This window comes from Pseudorasbora parva, chromosome 6 (genome assembly GCF_024679245.1).
Source record: "Pseudorasbora parva isolate DD20220531a chromosome 6, ASM2467924v1, whole genome shotgun sequence".
NCBI lineage: Eukaryota > Metazoa > Chordata > Actinopteri > Cypriniformes > Gobionidae > Pseudorasbora > Pseudorasbora parva.
In genome coordinates this window covers 23,660,402-23,674,135 of record NC_090177.1, presented here as the reverse complement: position 1 = coordinate 23,674,135, position 13,734 = coordinate 23,660,402, and the positions used below count along the sequence as shown (strand labels likewise).

General features: G+C 38.9%; 1 protein-coding gene across 2 annotated transcripts in view; it reads right to left on the bottom strand.

The window, feature by feature from the left end:
• Window positions 1-13,734, bottom strand: part of ephb2a (eph receptor B2a) — a 70,174-nt gene that overhangs the window by 41,326 nt on the left and 15,114 nt on the right. For both annotated transcript variants that reach the window (XM_067446314.1, XM_067446316.1), the window contains exons 2-3: window positions 5,527-5,591; window positions 4,537-5,221 (exon numbers count right to left, since the gene is read on the bottom strand). In XM_067446314.1, coding sequence (XP_067302415.1) covers window positions 4,537-5,221; window positions 5,527-5,591 — 750 coding nt within the window. The remainder of the gene's footprint in view (window positions 1-4,536; window positions 5,222-5,526; window positions 5,592-13,734) is intronic.

The window sequence follows — 13,734 nt, the reverse complement described above, 5'->3', positions numbered from 1 at the left end:
CGTCAATCAGAACTATGTGAGAAAATAATGCAATGCTATTATGGGTTCAAATTCATATAGGCTGTATACTATATGCCTTATTGTTGAAGATGATGATACTATAGTCCTGTACAGGAAAGCAGATTATGAACAAAATAATGCTAAATTGCATATTCTGGGTGGATATAGTATCATGCATACAGCATACAGTGGCTCACCATAGAATGGCGGCTCACCATTGGCCGACGGTGTTCACGTGAGCACCATGACGTATGCGTGTGATGCTAACGCAGGAGCTAGCCAATGGTGAGCCGCTGTTCTGACGTTGAACTCTGAAGCGCTGCACTGCATTTACTACGTCGACAGCATAGGAGAATGACACAGATGAGAAGAATTTGCTGAATAAGGTCGTTATTTTTGTTTGTTTTTTTCCCACAAAAATAATTCTTGTCGCTTCATCAAATTAAGGTTGAACAACTGCGTTCACGTGGACTATTTTAAAAATGTTTTTACCACCTCTCTGGACCTTGAAGGTGGTATTTATATTGCTGTCTATGGAAGGTCAGAGAGCTCTTCTGGATTTCATCAAAAATATCTCAATTTGTAAACGAAGGTCTTACGGGTCTGGAACAACATGAGGGTAAGGAATTAATGACAGAATTTTCATTTTTGGGTGAGCTAAGTCAGTATGTCAGGTTTATGTCAGTAGACAAAAATCTTTATTGTCGAGCAAATTTTATAAAGATAAAAAAGTAAAGTGAGTCCATCAGAAAAAAATCCTTTTTGTTGAGCACTGCAAGGCCTTAAAAACACATAGGCGCTGAGATGAAACCACTTACAAAGGGCTTTTGAATTCGCATTGACCCGAAGCATGCAGTGCTGTGCCATTGTACCAGTATAACATTACAGTATAAGAGAATTACACGTCAAGCTTGCTATCAATTAGACCATTATGTCTCTACTTGGCTTTAATGAGTATTGCTACTGCATATTTCTTTTAGAGACAGAAAATGGAACTCATAAATCCATTTGTCTACATGCAGCCCTTGGTTAACAACCACAGGGGGATTCATTAGTTGTGCTTGATTTCTGAATGGACTCGCTAGGGATATCAGCGTCTAAGCGTCCACCCAGCTCCCTCTGTGCACTCCAAATTAGTCAATTAGGAGTGTCATTAAAGTGGTGGCAGCGAGGAGGATTAACACCAGGGGAAATAAAAGAGATGGTCTGGCTTGTGCTCGCCCAGGATATTGCCGATTTCCATCCATCAGCTGCTCCAGATGGGGGGATATTAGTAATTTAGATTCTGTCAACAGTACCCAGGAGAACCCTGCCAAAATCATTCCCTCATCGCCACCCTGCTCTCCTTGAATGTAATCATATCTGCTGAGTGCTGAGCGAGGGCGAAAAAAAAACACCTTTTTCTACCCAAATCCCTCTATTCATTCCAACCTATCAAGGCAGCATTACAACTGACTGGAGGATTTCTATTCATTACTGCTCCCTTGTTCTCACAGACAGAGAGCTACTTCCTAATCAAGTAATGCAAGAATAACGGCAAAATCTCATGTTATAAAAACAGTTTTAAGGGTCAGTGCTTGTGTGCATGCGCGTGTGTGGATTTAGGTTGAAATAACAATGATTGTAAGCGAAGAAATACTCTGCACATGGATAGAAAAAAGGCAGGAGGACACAGTGGCCTGATGTCTTTCAACTAGCTTTCATAAGGATAAGGCCAGTGAATGTTTTGTACCTGCAGGGCAGCTCTCAATAGTAAGGCTCTGTAACGTGTGTTTTGTGTGTGTGTGTGTTAGGCTTGGGCGGTAATAAGGTAAAATGGTATACCGCGGGATCTAAAAATAGCAACGGTATCAGTTTCAATACCTTCAAACCGTCAAAAAAAAAATATTAAAAAAATATTAATTATTAAATATTTAATAAGTTGAACTAATTAAACTATTTACATATTAAATACTATTTATTTATTTAAAGCCTAAATATATGCGTTATTGTGACAGCGGATGAGAAAGAGAGAGAGGGGAAAAGACGGCGAGTCGGGCACTGAGTTATTCGGTCTCGAAAAAGAACAACTTCTGCAGTTTGGAAGTATTTTGGGTTTTGACCGAACGAGAAGGGAGAGGCGGTAAATATAGACGAGGCAATTTGCAAATTGTGCAACAAAAAGATGACCGCAAGAGAGATGGAAATACCTTGAACCTAAGGGCGCATATCCGAAAACCACCATCCACTCACTGCTGCGTGGATGAAAAACCGAGCGCACCCTCGGACTATGCTGTAATATTGCCGAAGCCTTTTGTCACACAGCTGGCAATGTAAGCAATAAGCATGAACTCCACAAGAATCAAGTGGACATGGGACTCACAAAACAAATGTCAATTGTCTGACAATTGTCTCATAACGGTAAGCATAAAACGTGCAGAGAGTTCCTCAGGGGCAGGGGCTCAAATGTAAAAAAAAAAAAAATATATATATATATATATATACACATATACTTTGCATCACATAAATAAATTATATTTAAAAGTAGGCTATGTTAAAATAGAAAACCTTTTTTTCTGTATTTTTTATCATATAAATGCAGACTTGACTCGCATAAGGAACTTACTTAAAAATGTGAATGCAAATTTGAACAAATGGAATAACATTAATGGGCTTATTTTTTTATGCATTAATTCGTTTATTTAGGCCTATTTATTCATTCATTCGTTTAGGCCTATTCATGAATTATTTTGTTTATTTAGGCCAGTTAACTCATTCATTCGTTAAAAGAACGAATGAATAAGCCTAAATAAACATCGTTTTTTTTTTTTGCTGCAAAAAAACAAAAAACAAAACAAGCCGATGCAGGTCCCGCGGCATCGGCACCGTAGAGGACCGAGTCGGAGCTCAAATGACAACTCACTGTTTGGAGCCACAAGCACAACGGTTTTCAGCCCCGCAGGCAAAGTTGTCGGTCCACAACGTGCCCTGTTAAAGCCGGACAAAGTTGGTTTTTCTAGCGAAAAATCTTGACTAGATTTGATGCCACTTGCCATTCGTTTCTTTTTTCTTTTCTTTTTCTCTTTTTCATTTATTGTTATTTATTTAATTAATTAATTCGTTAATCAATTGATTCAGGTAGCCTATTTTATTTGGTTTTCGTTAAAAACAATATTGTTAAGAAGACTGGAAAGAATTTATTTTTATTTAGGCCTATTACTTTGCAATCATTTTTATAATATAGATCTTTATGTTAATTCAACTCTGGTTGACTGTTGTGGGTCTATTTACACTTTTTTTATAAGCTGCTCTTTAAAGTTGTTCCAGGCAGTGTGATTTGATTTAATTCATTTGTGCGCGCTAAACCTGTTCTGGATGTTTATGTTAATTTAATTATGTTTGACTGTTGTATTGCACTTTTTTTAAACTGTTATTTGTTGCTAATACCAGTTGTTAATATTGTTGTGCATGTTATTTTGTTATTGTTTCAGTATTAGTGTTTGGTATTCAGTTTCTGAACGGTTTAGGCACAAGCCAACAGTTTGTTGACGCTGTCTGAGCCTTACATCATAATGTTTTAATTATTCACGGTAATACCGTATACCGAGGTAAAATAGGGAGGAGGTTTGACGGTATCAAAATTTGGATACCGCCCAAGCCTAGTGTGTGTGTGTGTGTGTGTTGCGTGTATTCAAGAAGGACAGTGGGTCCTTCTTTTCTGTCATTGGATAAAATAATAAATCAAAAGACAAAAAGACTCTGTAAGCAAGCTTTTTCATAATTTGTCGATGCATTTCTATTTCATGGTGCTTTATGTGGGTGCAGAAATCTGAGGCTAAAGCTGAGTCTATTCATTATTTATTTATCATTGCTGGCACCCAGCACTGTAAAAAAAAAAATTGTCAGGCTACCTAAAAATGTGCATCATATGGTAACATCTAAATCAACCTGACAACATCCTGTTACACCGATGAAAGCTATTTTTAAGGGTCAAATCTGCTAGAAATGTATCATTTACGTAACAAGAGTTTCCTTTTTAGTGAGCCATTTAAACCAGATCAAACACAGAGGAGAATGGAAGACTTTAAAAAGAGCAATTTAACTGAAATTATGAATTATTAAGTACTCAGCCTAATCTGGTTTCAAACTCTTATTTTAAGTTTAGTTAAACAAAAAGTTTAATTTTTATATATTTTATGTACTATCAAGCCCAAGAAAAGTAGCTCCACCATAAAGTCTGTACTATCCTCTGGGTCTGGTTTTACTAAAATTTATCTTAACTCCTTTTTTCTTCTAATTTTGAAAGTTAAAAATATTTTGTATTTCCACAATAGTATTTCTTAAGAGTATTCCTATCTTTTTTTTTTCAACTTACTTGAATTAATTAAAAATGGATGGCCTGTTTATCTATGATCTATCTTAAAAGAAAACAACCCTCAAATAACAGAATATGGGTTTGGAACATCATGACCATTTCATTTTTTTAGTGGACTGTCCCTTTAAGAACAAAATCAATTTAAGATATACCTTATAAGTATTACTGAATAAGCAACTCACCTTTACACACAGTCCCGTTGTCCACAGACTCGTACCCAGCCTTGCACACGCACCGCCCTATGGGTACCAGCCACTCCCCATCTCCATTGCAGTACAGTTTAATGGGCACATCCACTTCCTCTCCATTAGGTACACAAGTACCTCGGGCGGACACCAGAGAGGTGCTTTCCGCACCTGACAAGGTCTCCTGAAAGACAGCCCCATTCCGAATAATTCTGGGGCATTTGCGATAGAAAACCTTTACGGCGATAAGTGACATGCAGGCTCCATAATCCTGAAAGGCCAAGTAGAAGCCATTACGGGACACTGGCCCAAAGCTGCGTACTTCCGTGTTGATCTTCATCATACCGACGCCCAGGTCCACCTGGGAGAAACTCTCATCGGCCGCAATGGTGTCCACCTTGACCCAAGGGTTCTCCATCCAGGCGGGATACACCTTGGTGGCTACGTCAGAGTCTGATTCGAAGTAGTACAGATTAAAAGTCTCCTTGCAAGAGCCAGGGACTTTCGGGATGCTGCTGCAGTCTCGCACAGAGAACTTCATCTCCACGTGGATCCGCTGGGCACCCCGCCGCCGGATGTATTTGCTGCGTACCCAGTTGTTCTGGTTGGCGTCGAAGACATTGCAAACTTGGTAGGTGCGGATGGTGTTCATGTTCTCGTCGTAGCCACTCACCTCTTCCCACTGGAACCACAGAACAGATACTAATTTTGAATATGCAACGTATACAGCTAATAGAAAAGCATGTTTTTCCAGTTATTTGCATATTTATACAACATTCATTCCGGTTTCACACCATTACAGACATTATGGCATCTTAGGTAAAAATGTGCAGAAGTGAGACAAACCGCATGATTTGATTTAAAATTTATCTAATTTGGAATTCTTTCAACTTCTATTTCTGCACCACATGAGTCATGCTGAATTTGTGCACTGAATTATTCATTTATGCTAGGTCTGATCATCTAAATTATTTCAATGAGGCTCACCCCCAATGATGGATATATCGTCCAGCCCAGCTCTGCTGTTGCCGTCGTGGAGTCCATCAACACATCTGAAAAGAAATGCACACAAAAAACCTGTAAGTTTAAAATGCTGCAGCTAAGAGCCCATTACTGCACGTTCCAGCATTTCTAAGGTCATTGTTCTTCAAGTCTCTTAACAGTAATTATGATGCATAATGGATAGCTTTTCTGAATGTTAAATAAAGGATGACTCACACTTTGAGATGCAGAATAACAGTTGCCCATTTCACAGCAGTAATAGCTCGCTATTTTTGACTCTTATTGTTAATCAAATGTTTCAAATGGCTATTACTAGATTGGAAGGTGTTATCCATCACAGATGATAGATCACATCATGTTCTAACATCTGCTTCCCTTCACATCTAGTGCGTAATTGCCTCAAATGACAGAGAGTGCCTTTCTATTCAATATGGCAAGTAGGATAAAATAGTTTTAGAAATATGACTCTGATCTGACATATTCAATTATTTAGCTGAGAACAAGTGGTTTCCGCATTCTGCAAGAGTCAGTCAAATGAAAACCTGGGGGGGGGGGGTTAGTGCGAAAGATTTGTTGAACTACTAAATGCTTTGATAAAAAAAAAAAAAATTAATAAAAAAAACACCACCACAAATAAAAAACAAGCAAAGGTTTTATGTTGATGCATTTTTTTATTCCAAAAGCCATTTCAGTTTCAATCATTAATCAGATATCTCCCCTACCTGCATAAATACGGACTAAATCCATACAAGTGTGGGGAAAAAACACCCCGATTTCCTATTGAAACAGGAAATTAGGGATGGACATAACAAGAGTGTTGTTTCTTTTCTTTCAGTGAAATGGAGGCTTTAGTTACAGAGTCAGAGTCATGTTTGGAGCCTTGGAGGCAGGTGGTATTAAGCCTGGGACACACCAAGCCGACGTCAAAGAACTACAATGACGAAAGTTGACTGTTGTCGCCTCTCGTCGACTGCGTCTTGACCAACACCAAAATACTAATGGTGACGGTCAACTGGCACTTGCAAGTAAATAACTGTCTATTTCAGCAGGTATCAATAGTCTATATTTGTCATTCAAAAGTGCTTGCTTAACATTTTTTATATCAGTCATGCTTATCACTTTCTTCATTCCAGTCGGCTCGTTATTATGAAAATATTTGTGCCTTCGAATTCTTGGGTCTTCTGTCTGTACCAGCTTGACTTCTTTGTTCGTTTTCATCACTTTTGCTTTTGTTCTCATGCACTGACTCTAAGCTGAACAGCCAGTCAGAGTTTTCTTTTACCAACGACACAGATTCAACATGCTGTATTAGCCCAAAAAACCTGATGCCGTCCGACTAGAGTAAACGGTGCAGAACACACGACGGCCGTCCGTTGGCTTGGTGTGTCCTGGATTTTAGGGAACAGGGGGCTTTTTATTGGACTAAAACCTATGCAGTACAGGATGATTGATCAATATTTTTGGTCTGCTTTTTCAGAAATTTTAAATTTGTATATCTGCCCCCAAATAGTTTTTTTCAGCATTAAAGGGGTGGTTCCATGTTTTTTTCTTCTAGGCTTGGTTGTGTTTATGAGGCGCAGTATAGCATGTTTAAGCATATAATGAACAGTAAGTAAGCGCCTCTCTAGTGTTTCTTTATTGCTTTTAAATATATAACGGATGACTTTCCGGAGGTAGGCCAAATACAATGTTACGTGACCTACCGTTTACACGCTGTATTGACGTCTTTTAGTGGTGGAAAAACTGATTGAGGGATTACATGAGTCATAATACAGATTTCGGTAAATTGCAGTGTATCTTTCAACATACCTTTTGATATTCATGCATGTTTTTCGAGATATAACTTGTATAAAAGTGGAAGTGATGACTCGCGCTCCGTGCTGCCGCTTGAACTGAGACACTACAGCGAGCTATCACGTCACATTTAAGAACGTCAAAGCAGCATTTATTGTTTGAATTTAGTGGGCAGATTTTGAAAGATGACACTGTTTCTTTTTAGAAGTAACAAAGCACAGTGCTATTTGCCATTATTGGATGATAGGTGCGCTACAAATAAAGTTTAGTGTGGAAAAACTGCAGACCTGGCAACACTGGCTTGAACCACAGGTGATTCATAGGGGCTAATGCACTCCTGTCGCGTTAACTTGTCATAAATGATGCCAACATGAGATCATTTATTCACACATGAACACAGTTTGAGTTGCAGTCGGACATTTTTTTTTTTATTGACAAGATACCATCAGCCCTGATCATTGACGATAGTGAAAATAAAAGCTTTTATTGGCCGATACCAATTATTTGCCAGTACATCTGTGAATCTTTAGTTTTTATGTGAACATCCCATGCAAGACAATTGTGTGAAATATTCAGAATGGAGACAGGAATGTTTTTTTTCTCCCAAATATTTAGAAAATACAGAGTACAACCATCTGTCCAAGACTGTAGTATGGTGTATAGCCATTTATTTTTATGTATAAAAAAATGTGACTGAGCATTTTTAATGTCTTGAAGGAGGATCACATATGGGGGTCCTGCCAGGGAATATGGGCCACAGTCAAGGCAACAAACACATCCAGTGTGACACACAGACACCCCGTGGCATTTATGAATCGAGATTGGGAAAGTGGCAAGAGGACTTCCTGAGATCGAAGCCAGAAGCCCCGTGACACACAATCCTGGGATCCCTGTAAACACTAGCTCGATACAGCCTCAGCCATTAAGTGTCTCATTTATATTTCAGCAGCTTCTGCAGCTCAGGGGCAACCAAAGATATTTCTCTCAGGAACTGCACCATCGTTGTGTGTTTAGGGCTGTGAATATGAGAATATGATGAGGCTGGGAGGAAAATACAAGAGGAAACAAACAATCCTCTTAGACTTTATAAGCTCATGGGTCAAATAAAAAAAGCGCAAAACATGATTATTAATATAGCGACATGCATTCAAGTGAAATATCCCTGCAACAGTATCATGAAAACCAGTAAATTACAACTGTCTGTGCATTGAAAGAAAAAGTTGTAGCATTTCCCAGTACTTGGTGCACTGTTTAATCAAACCCCCACTCCATCTGTCCAGGCATTCATGCAATCTCTCTCCCGCTCTCTCTATATATTTTAATGAAAAGTAGGGCAGCGGGAGCCCAAGTCCAGTACATATAATCCTTACAGGCTGCGCTACACTCTGTATGCCACACTGGATTAATCCCACGGGAAACATGGCGAGTCTTCACTGGATTTTAGGTCAGCGTGCCAAGGCACAACTTTCAGTCCCACATTTTTTATTTATTCATTTCATCACCCAGTTTGCACACACTGAGCCGTGCCAATGCAGTAAACAAAAGCACACACCCCACATCCACAGCTCCTCATCATCCTCACTCTCTTTGTGACCTTATGCTATAAATAAATACATTTAAAAACAGCATTTTTCTTCAAATGGAGACGAATAAACCTCAAAATACCCATAAATAGTGACAAAATCATAGAAAGCAGGGGGGATTAAGTAATGTTGATTCAAACGCACCAACACACGTAGTATCCTCCCTCTTGACGTTGCTGCGTGTGAGCCACAATATCAACAGTGAAATTTTAAGTGGAGAAACTGGTAAACACTTTCGGTAACAAATCTGAGGCGGATCAGTAAACACCACTTCATCTGAAAGAGACTGAGAAGATGAATACCTGTCACAATGTTCCTTTTCATTTTCATATAGGACATATGAGACTGCATAATAGACCTAGTTGAGACACATCTGGAACTCACTGAAATATAGGCCTCCAGATTGCGACTAAAACAGGAATAAATTGTGACAATAAATTTAAAAACTAGGTAGGAAGGAAGGCTTTGTGTGTCTATATGCAGAATTCATGAAGCACAAATTTAGTAACAAAGTTACTAAACCAAGCAACTTTCTGTTGGTCAGTGTGGCAAATTCACATGACCAACTTGAACCTCATGCAGACTCTGCATGAGGAAATCATTCGCCATCACAGGAAATTCCAAATTGCACAGATTCCTTTTGAAATACAGAATTGACAGAATTTTACCTTTGCATATAATTCACTGGAAATTGTTAACGTGATGTAGACTAGGCTATATCTTAGCTAGACAGAATACATTAAAGGGTTTGTTCACCCAAAAATTATTTCATTAATTACTCACCCTCATGTCGTTGGACACCCGTAACACCTTCGTTCATCTTCGGAACACAAATGAAGATATTTTTGTTGAAAGCTGATGGCTGAGAAAGGCTTCAGATAGGCCTCCATTGGCATTCAGTATATTTCCACTCACAAGACCCATGAAGGCACTAAACACATCGATACAAAGTTCATCTCACTACAGTGGCTGTACAATAATTTTACAATGCGACAAATAGTTTTTGTGCGCAAAAAAAATCTAAATAATGACTTTATCCGCTAGGAATGGGACGAAATATCGTTTGACAAAATATCGCGATACAAAACGTGACGAAACGCATCGAGGTCGAAAAAAATGTATCGCGATAGATGGCACTGCTGCATGATTTGCGTAGAATGAGGTTGGGGTGCAGCAGCAAACATTAATAGGGAAAGAAAAGGGTTGACATTAGCATTAATATTCTAAACCAAAAATGCAGTTATTGCCTACTAGGGCTGGGACAACGCGTCGACGTCATCGATGACGTCGACGCAAAAAATACGTCGACGCAAAATATGCGCGTCGATTCGTCAGATTCAAAATAAAGATGGCGGCGCCGGAGAGTAGTAGCAACCATAGATGTACATAATAAAGTATATTATGTAATTAAGTATATTATTTATTATGTATATCTATGGTAGCAACACGAGTGGCTCCTCAGACTTTCAGAAGTGCAAGGCTTGCGGGTTGGCCACAGTCTATGCGGGTTGGCGCGCGTTGCGCACGGAGCATCACAGGCATGCGCGTCTGTGTTAAGAGCGCCTGCTCCAGGCGCGCACGCGTTTTGTTGTCACGGCTACATAAACAAATTTCTGCACACAGGAAGACAGATGTTTTGGTAATATTTGATGTATTTTAATCACAAAAACAAACGTTTGCATCAAGTGAAAGCATCGGATACATTGGCTACGTTACCTACATAATAAGCTGTTTTAAATTTAAAATGTTCAATGTCTAATCGCGCTGATGTGACCGAGGGTATCCATCCTCTAAGCGAGCAGTTTCATCCCAGGACTATTCCGGTTTTAAACGGAATATTGGCGCCCATAATGCACTCTACATGTAACTTTTTTCACTGTCATGCCGCGGATGCGCGTGGCGTTTCTGTTGCGGGTCAGCCACGGGGCTGCGTGGCGTTTTCTCTGCCTTTGCACACTAGAAGCGTGCAAACTACTAGCGTGTCTGACGCGGCGCTGCTGCTGCTATTGATGCGGAGGGAAGCCCTATTCCTAATGTTAAACAGAAATAGCCTACTGATACAGCAAAGAAAACGTCGGGAGTAGCCACATATCTATGGTATTGACGGCAAATACTAGGCTACAGAATATTTCGTTCTGTATTGACAGTTGCAATATTTCAAAATCGATAATTGACGTTTTTTATTATTACAATTAGGCCTATATCTGCATTTATGTAAACCTACAGACTTTCAAACATGAAAATGTAATTTAATAATATGTATTCGTGTCAAAATTATATATAAACATCTTTTCCTATTCTATTTTGCCTGGAGACGCTCCCAACACACGTGAAAAATAGGCGCTCTTCTATTTCCAGCATGCACGCGTTTTCCGCGCGTCACAGTCAGTGTGCAAACTCCAACCTGTTAACATGGGAGCCGAAACAAAAACGGACACGCCACGCAGCCGAGACGCTCACGCTTGCAGTGTGTCCCCGGATTTGATTAACCAACTTGTTGATATTTAATCGATGGGCATAGCCTGTAGGCTGAGTTGCATACATAGAAAATATAATATATATCGTATAATATGTTTCTTTGTTGTTGGTTAATACTTATTTATTTGTGTGTGTGTGTGTGTGTGTGTGTGTGTGTGTGTGTGTGTGTGTGTGTGTGTGTACTTTATGTTTTGAAGGTTTTATTGAATGCATTGTATAGTCTTACTTTGGAATTTTAAGAGCAATAAACATATATTGCAATGTTAAGGAATTCGTTTTTTCATTCAGAAAATTAAATCAACATGTATAAATTGCTATTAGGCAATTAATGGGGAGATAATCGGTAATCGAATCGAATCGTAACCGAATCGGACAGGAAAAATTAATCGTTAGATTAATCGATGCATCGAAAAAATAATCGCTAGATTAATCGTTTAAAAAATAATCGTTTATCCCAGCCCTATTGCCTACATAAACTACCATATTTTCTGTTTAACTTTTATTAGACTCCAGAAAGAAAAGGGCGTTTTTTCACTGAGCACATTCTCTGCAGTCTGAGCGCTATGCACTGCAGCTCACTCGCTCATGTCTGAGGTAAATCATTAACACCATCACCCCGCTTACAGGTTTTATTGAACTAAATACATTACAATCGGCTAAAACGAATGCACAGGTTACTTTCCTGAACAAGCGCGCTCCCGAGTCCGTGTTCTTCACACTGTCCACGTGAATCGCGGCCCAGTTCGGCGCGCACGCGCAAAATACCGGCAGTTCAACAGGAAATGCGGATCTCTTAAAGGGGCCGCACTATATTCCTACTCGTGTAATATGGACCTCCTCCAGGTATGGTGTGGTTCTGGTTCGCTCACTGGTACACATTAACAATTTTTCATACGAACTTTGCCCTGTTCTGAATTAAACTGCCAGTGTAAAAACTCCCTTTATATTCTTAAAATGAGAGAAATCACTAACAGTTACTTACTCATTATTTTTAAGTTTAGGCTTAAGAGAACAATTTCTTAGATAAACATATCTATGACCTTTGATATGTCTAGTCTTCATACTGTATTGATTATTATTGAATAAGTATGGTTTCACTAATAATAAATGTACATTTGCATAAAGCATGCATATTTGTCCATACCTATGTTGATTAGAGTATTAAAAACTTAATTTAAACTTAATTTATGATACATTTACAATTGCTAAAAAGGTGCGATTTAAAATCGAGTTAACTCATGACAATCATGCAGTTAATCGCGATTCAATATTTTAATCGATTGACATCCCTACAATGCCCTCCACAATTATTGGCACCCCTGTTTAAGATGTGGTCGCGGACTTCTAAAAATTCTTCTTTTTTTTTAAACAACATAGAACCAAAATGCAAAAAAAGAGAAAAATCCTACCATTCGTTTAAGTACATTACTTTGGTGGTAAAAAAAAAAAATTTGATATCGTATCGTGACGTATCGTATCGTAACCCTGGCATATCGAGGTGCATCGTATCGTGAGTTTAAGTGTATCGTCCCATCCCTATTATCCGCCAAGTTATTGTCTTCTGTGTAGGTCTCGAACGTGAACTCGCGCGATAGCAGTGCTCCTCTTCGCTTCCGGGTCATGTATCTGAACGGTGGAGCTGCGTCATATTCTCGCACATGCGTTCATTTCACATCAATAACTTCGTGGATAAAGTCGTTATTTTGATTTTTGTGCACACAATAACTATTTTTGTCGCATTGTAAAATTATTGTACAGCCACTGTAGTGAGATGGACTTTGTATCGACGTCTTTAGTGCCTTTTATGGGTCTTGTGATTGGGTCAGTGGAAATGTACTCAATGCCAATGGAGGCCTTTCTGAAGCCTTTCTCAGCCATCAGCTTTCAACAAAAATATCTTCATTTGTGTTCCGAAGATGAACGAAGGTCTTACGGGTGTCCAACGACATGAGGGTGAGTAATTAATTAATCAAATAATGTTTATTTTGGGGTTAACTAACCCTTTAATGTGTAACTAAAAAGATAAGTTCAGATTTATAACATTTACAGTACATTATATGTGTATTTAAAGGAAGTGTATGTAAGATTGTGACCAAAACTGGTACTGCAATCACTTTCAAATGACTGCAGAGCGGTGTATCCCCTGGACGCCGAAACACTACTAACTTCGTGATTGGTAGATAGGTGGAGGGCGGAGCTTCAAGCCAAAACTCAACATGACAACATCAACATCAGCTGAGCGCTGCAACAAAAACTTTTAAATGACAATTTCCTGGCTGGACTACTGTTTTCAGTGATATAAGTATTTGAAATTAAATAAATACATTTCCTTTAATGT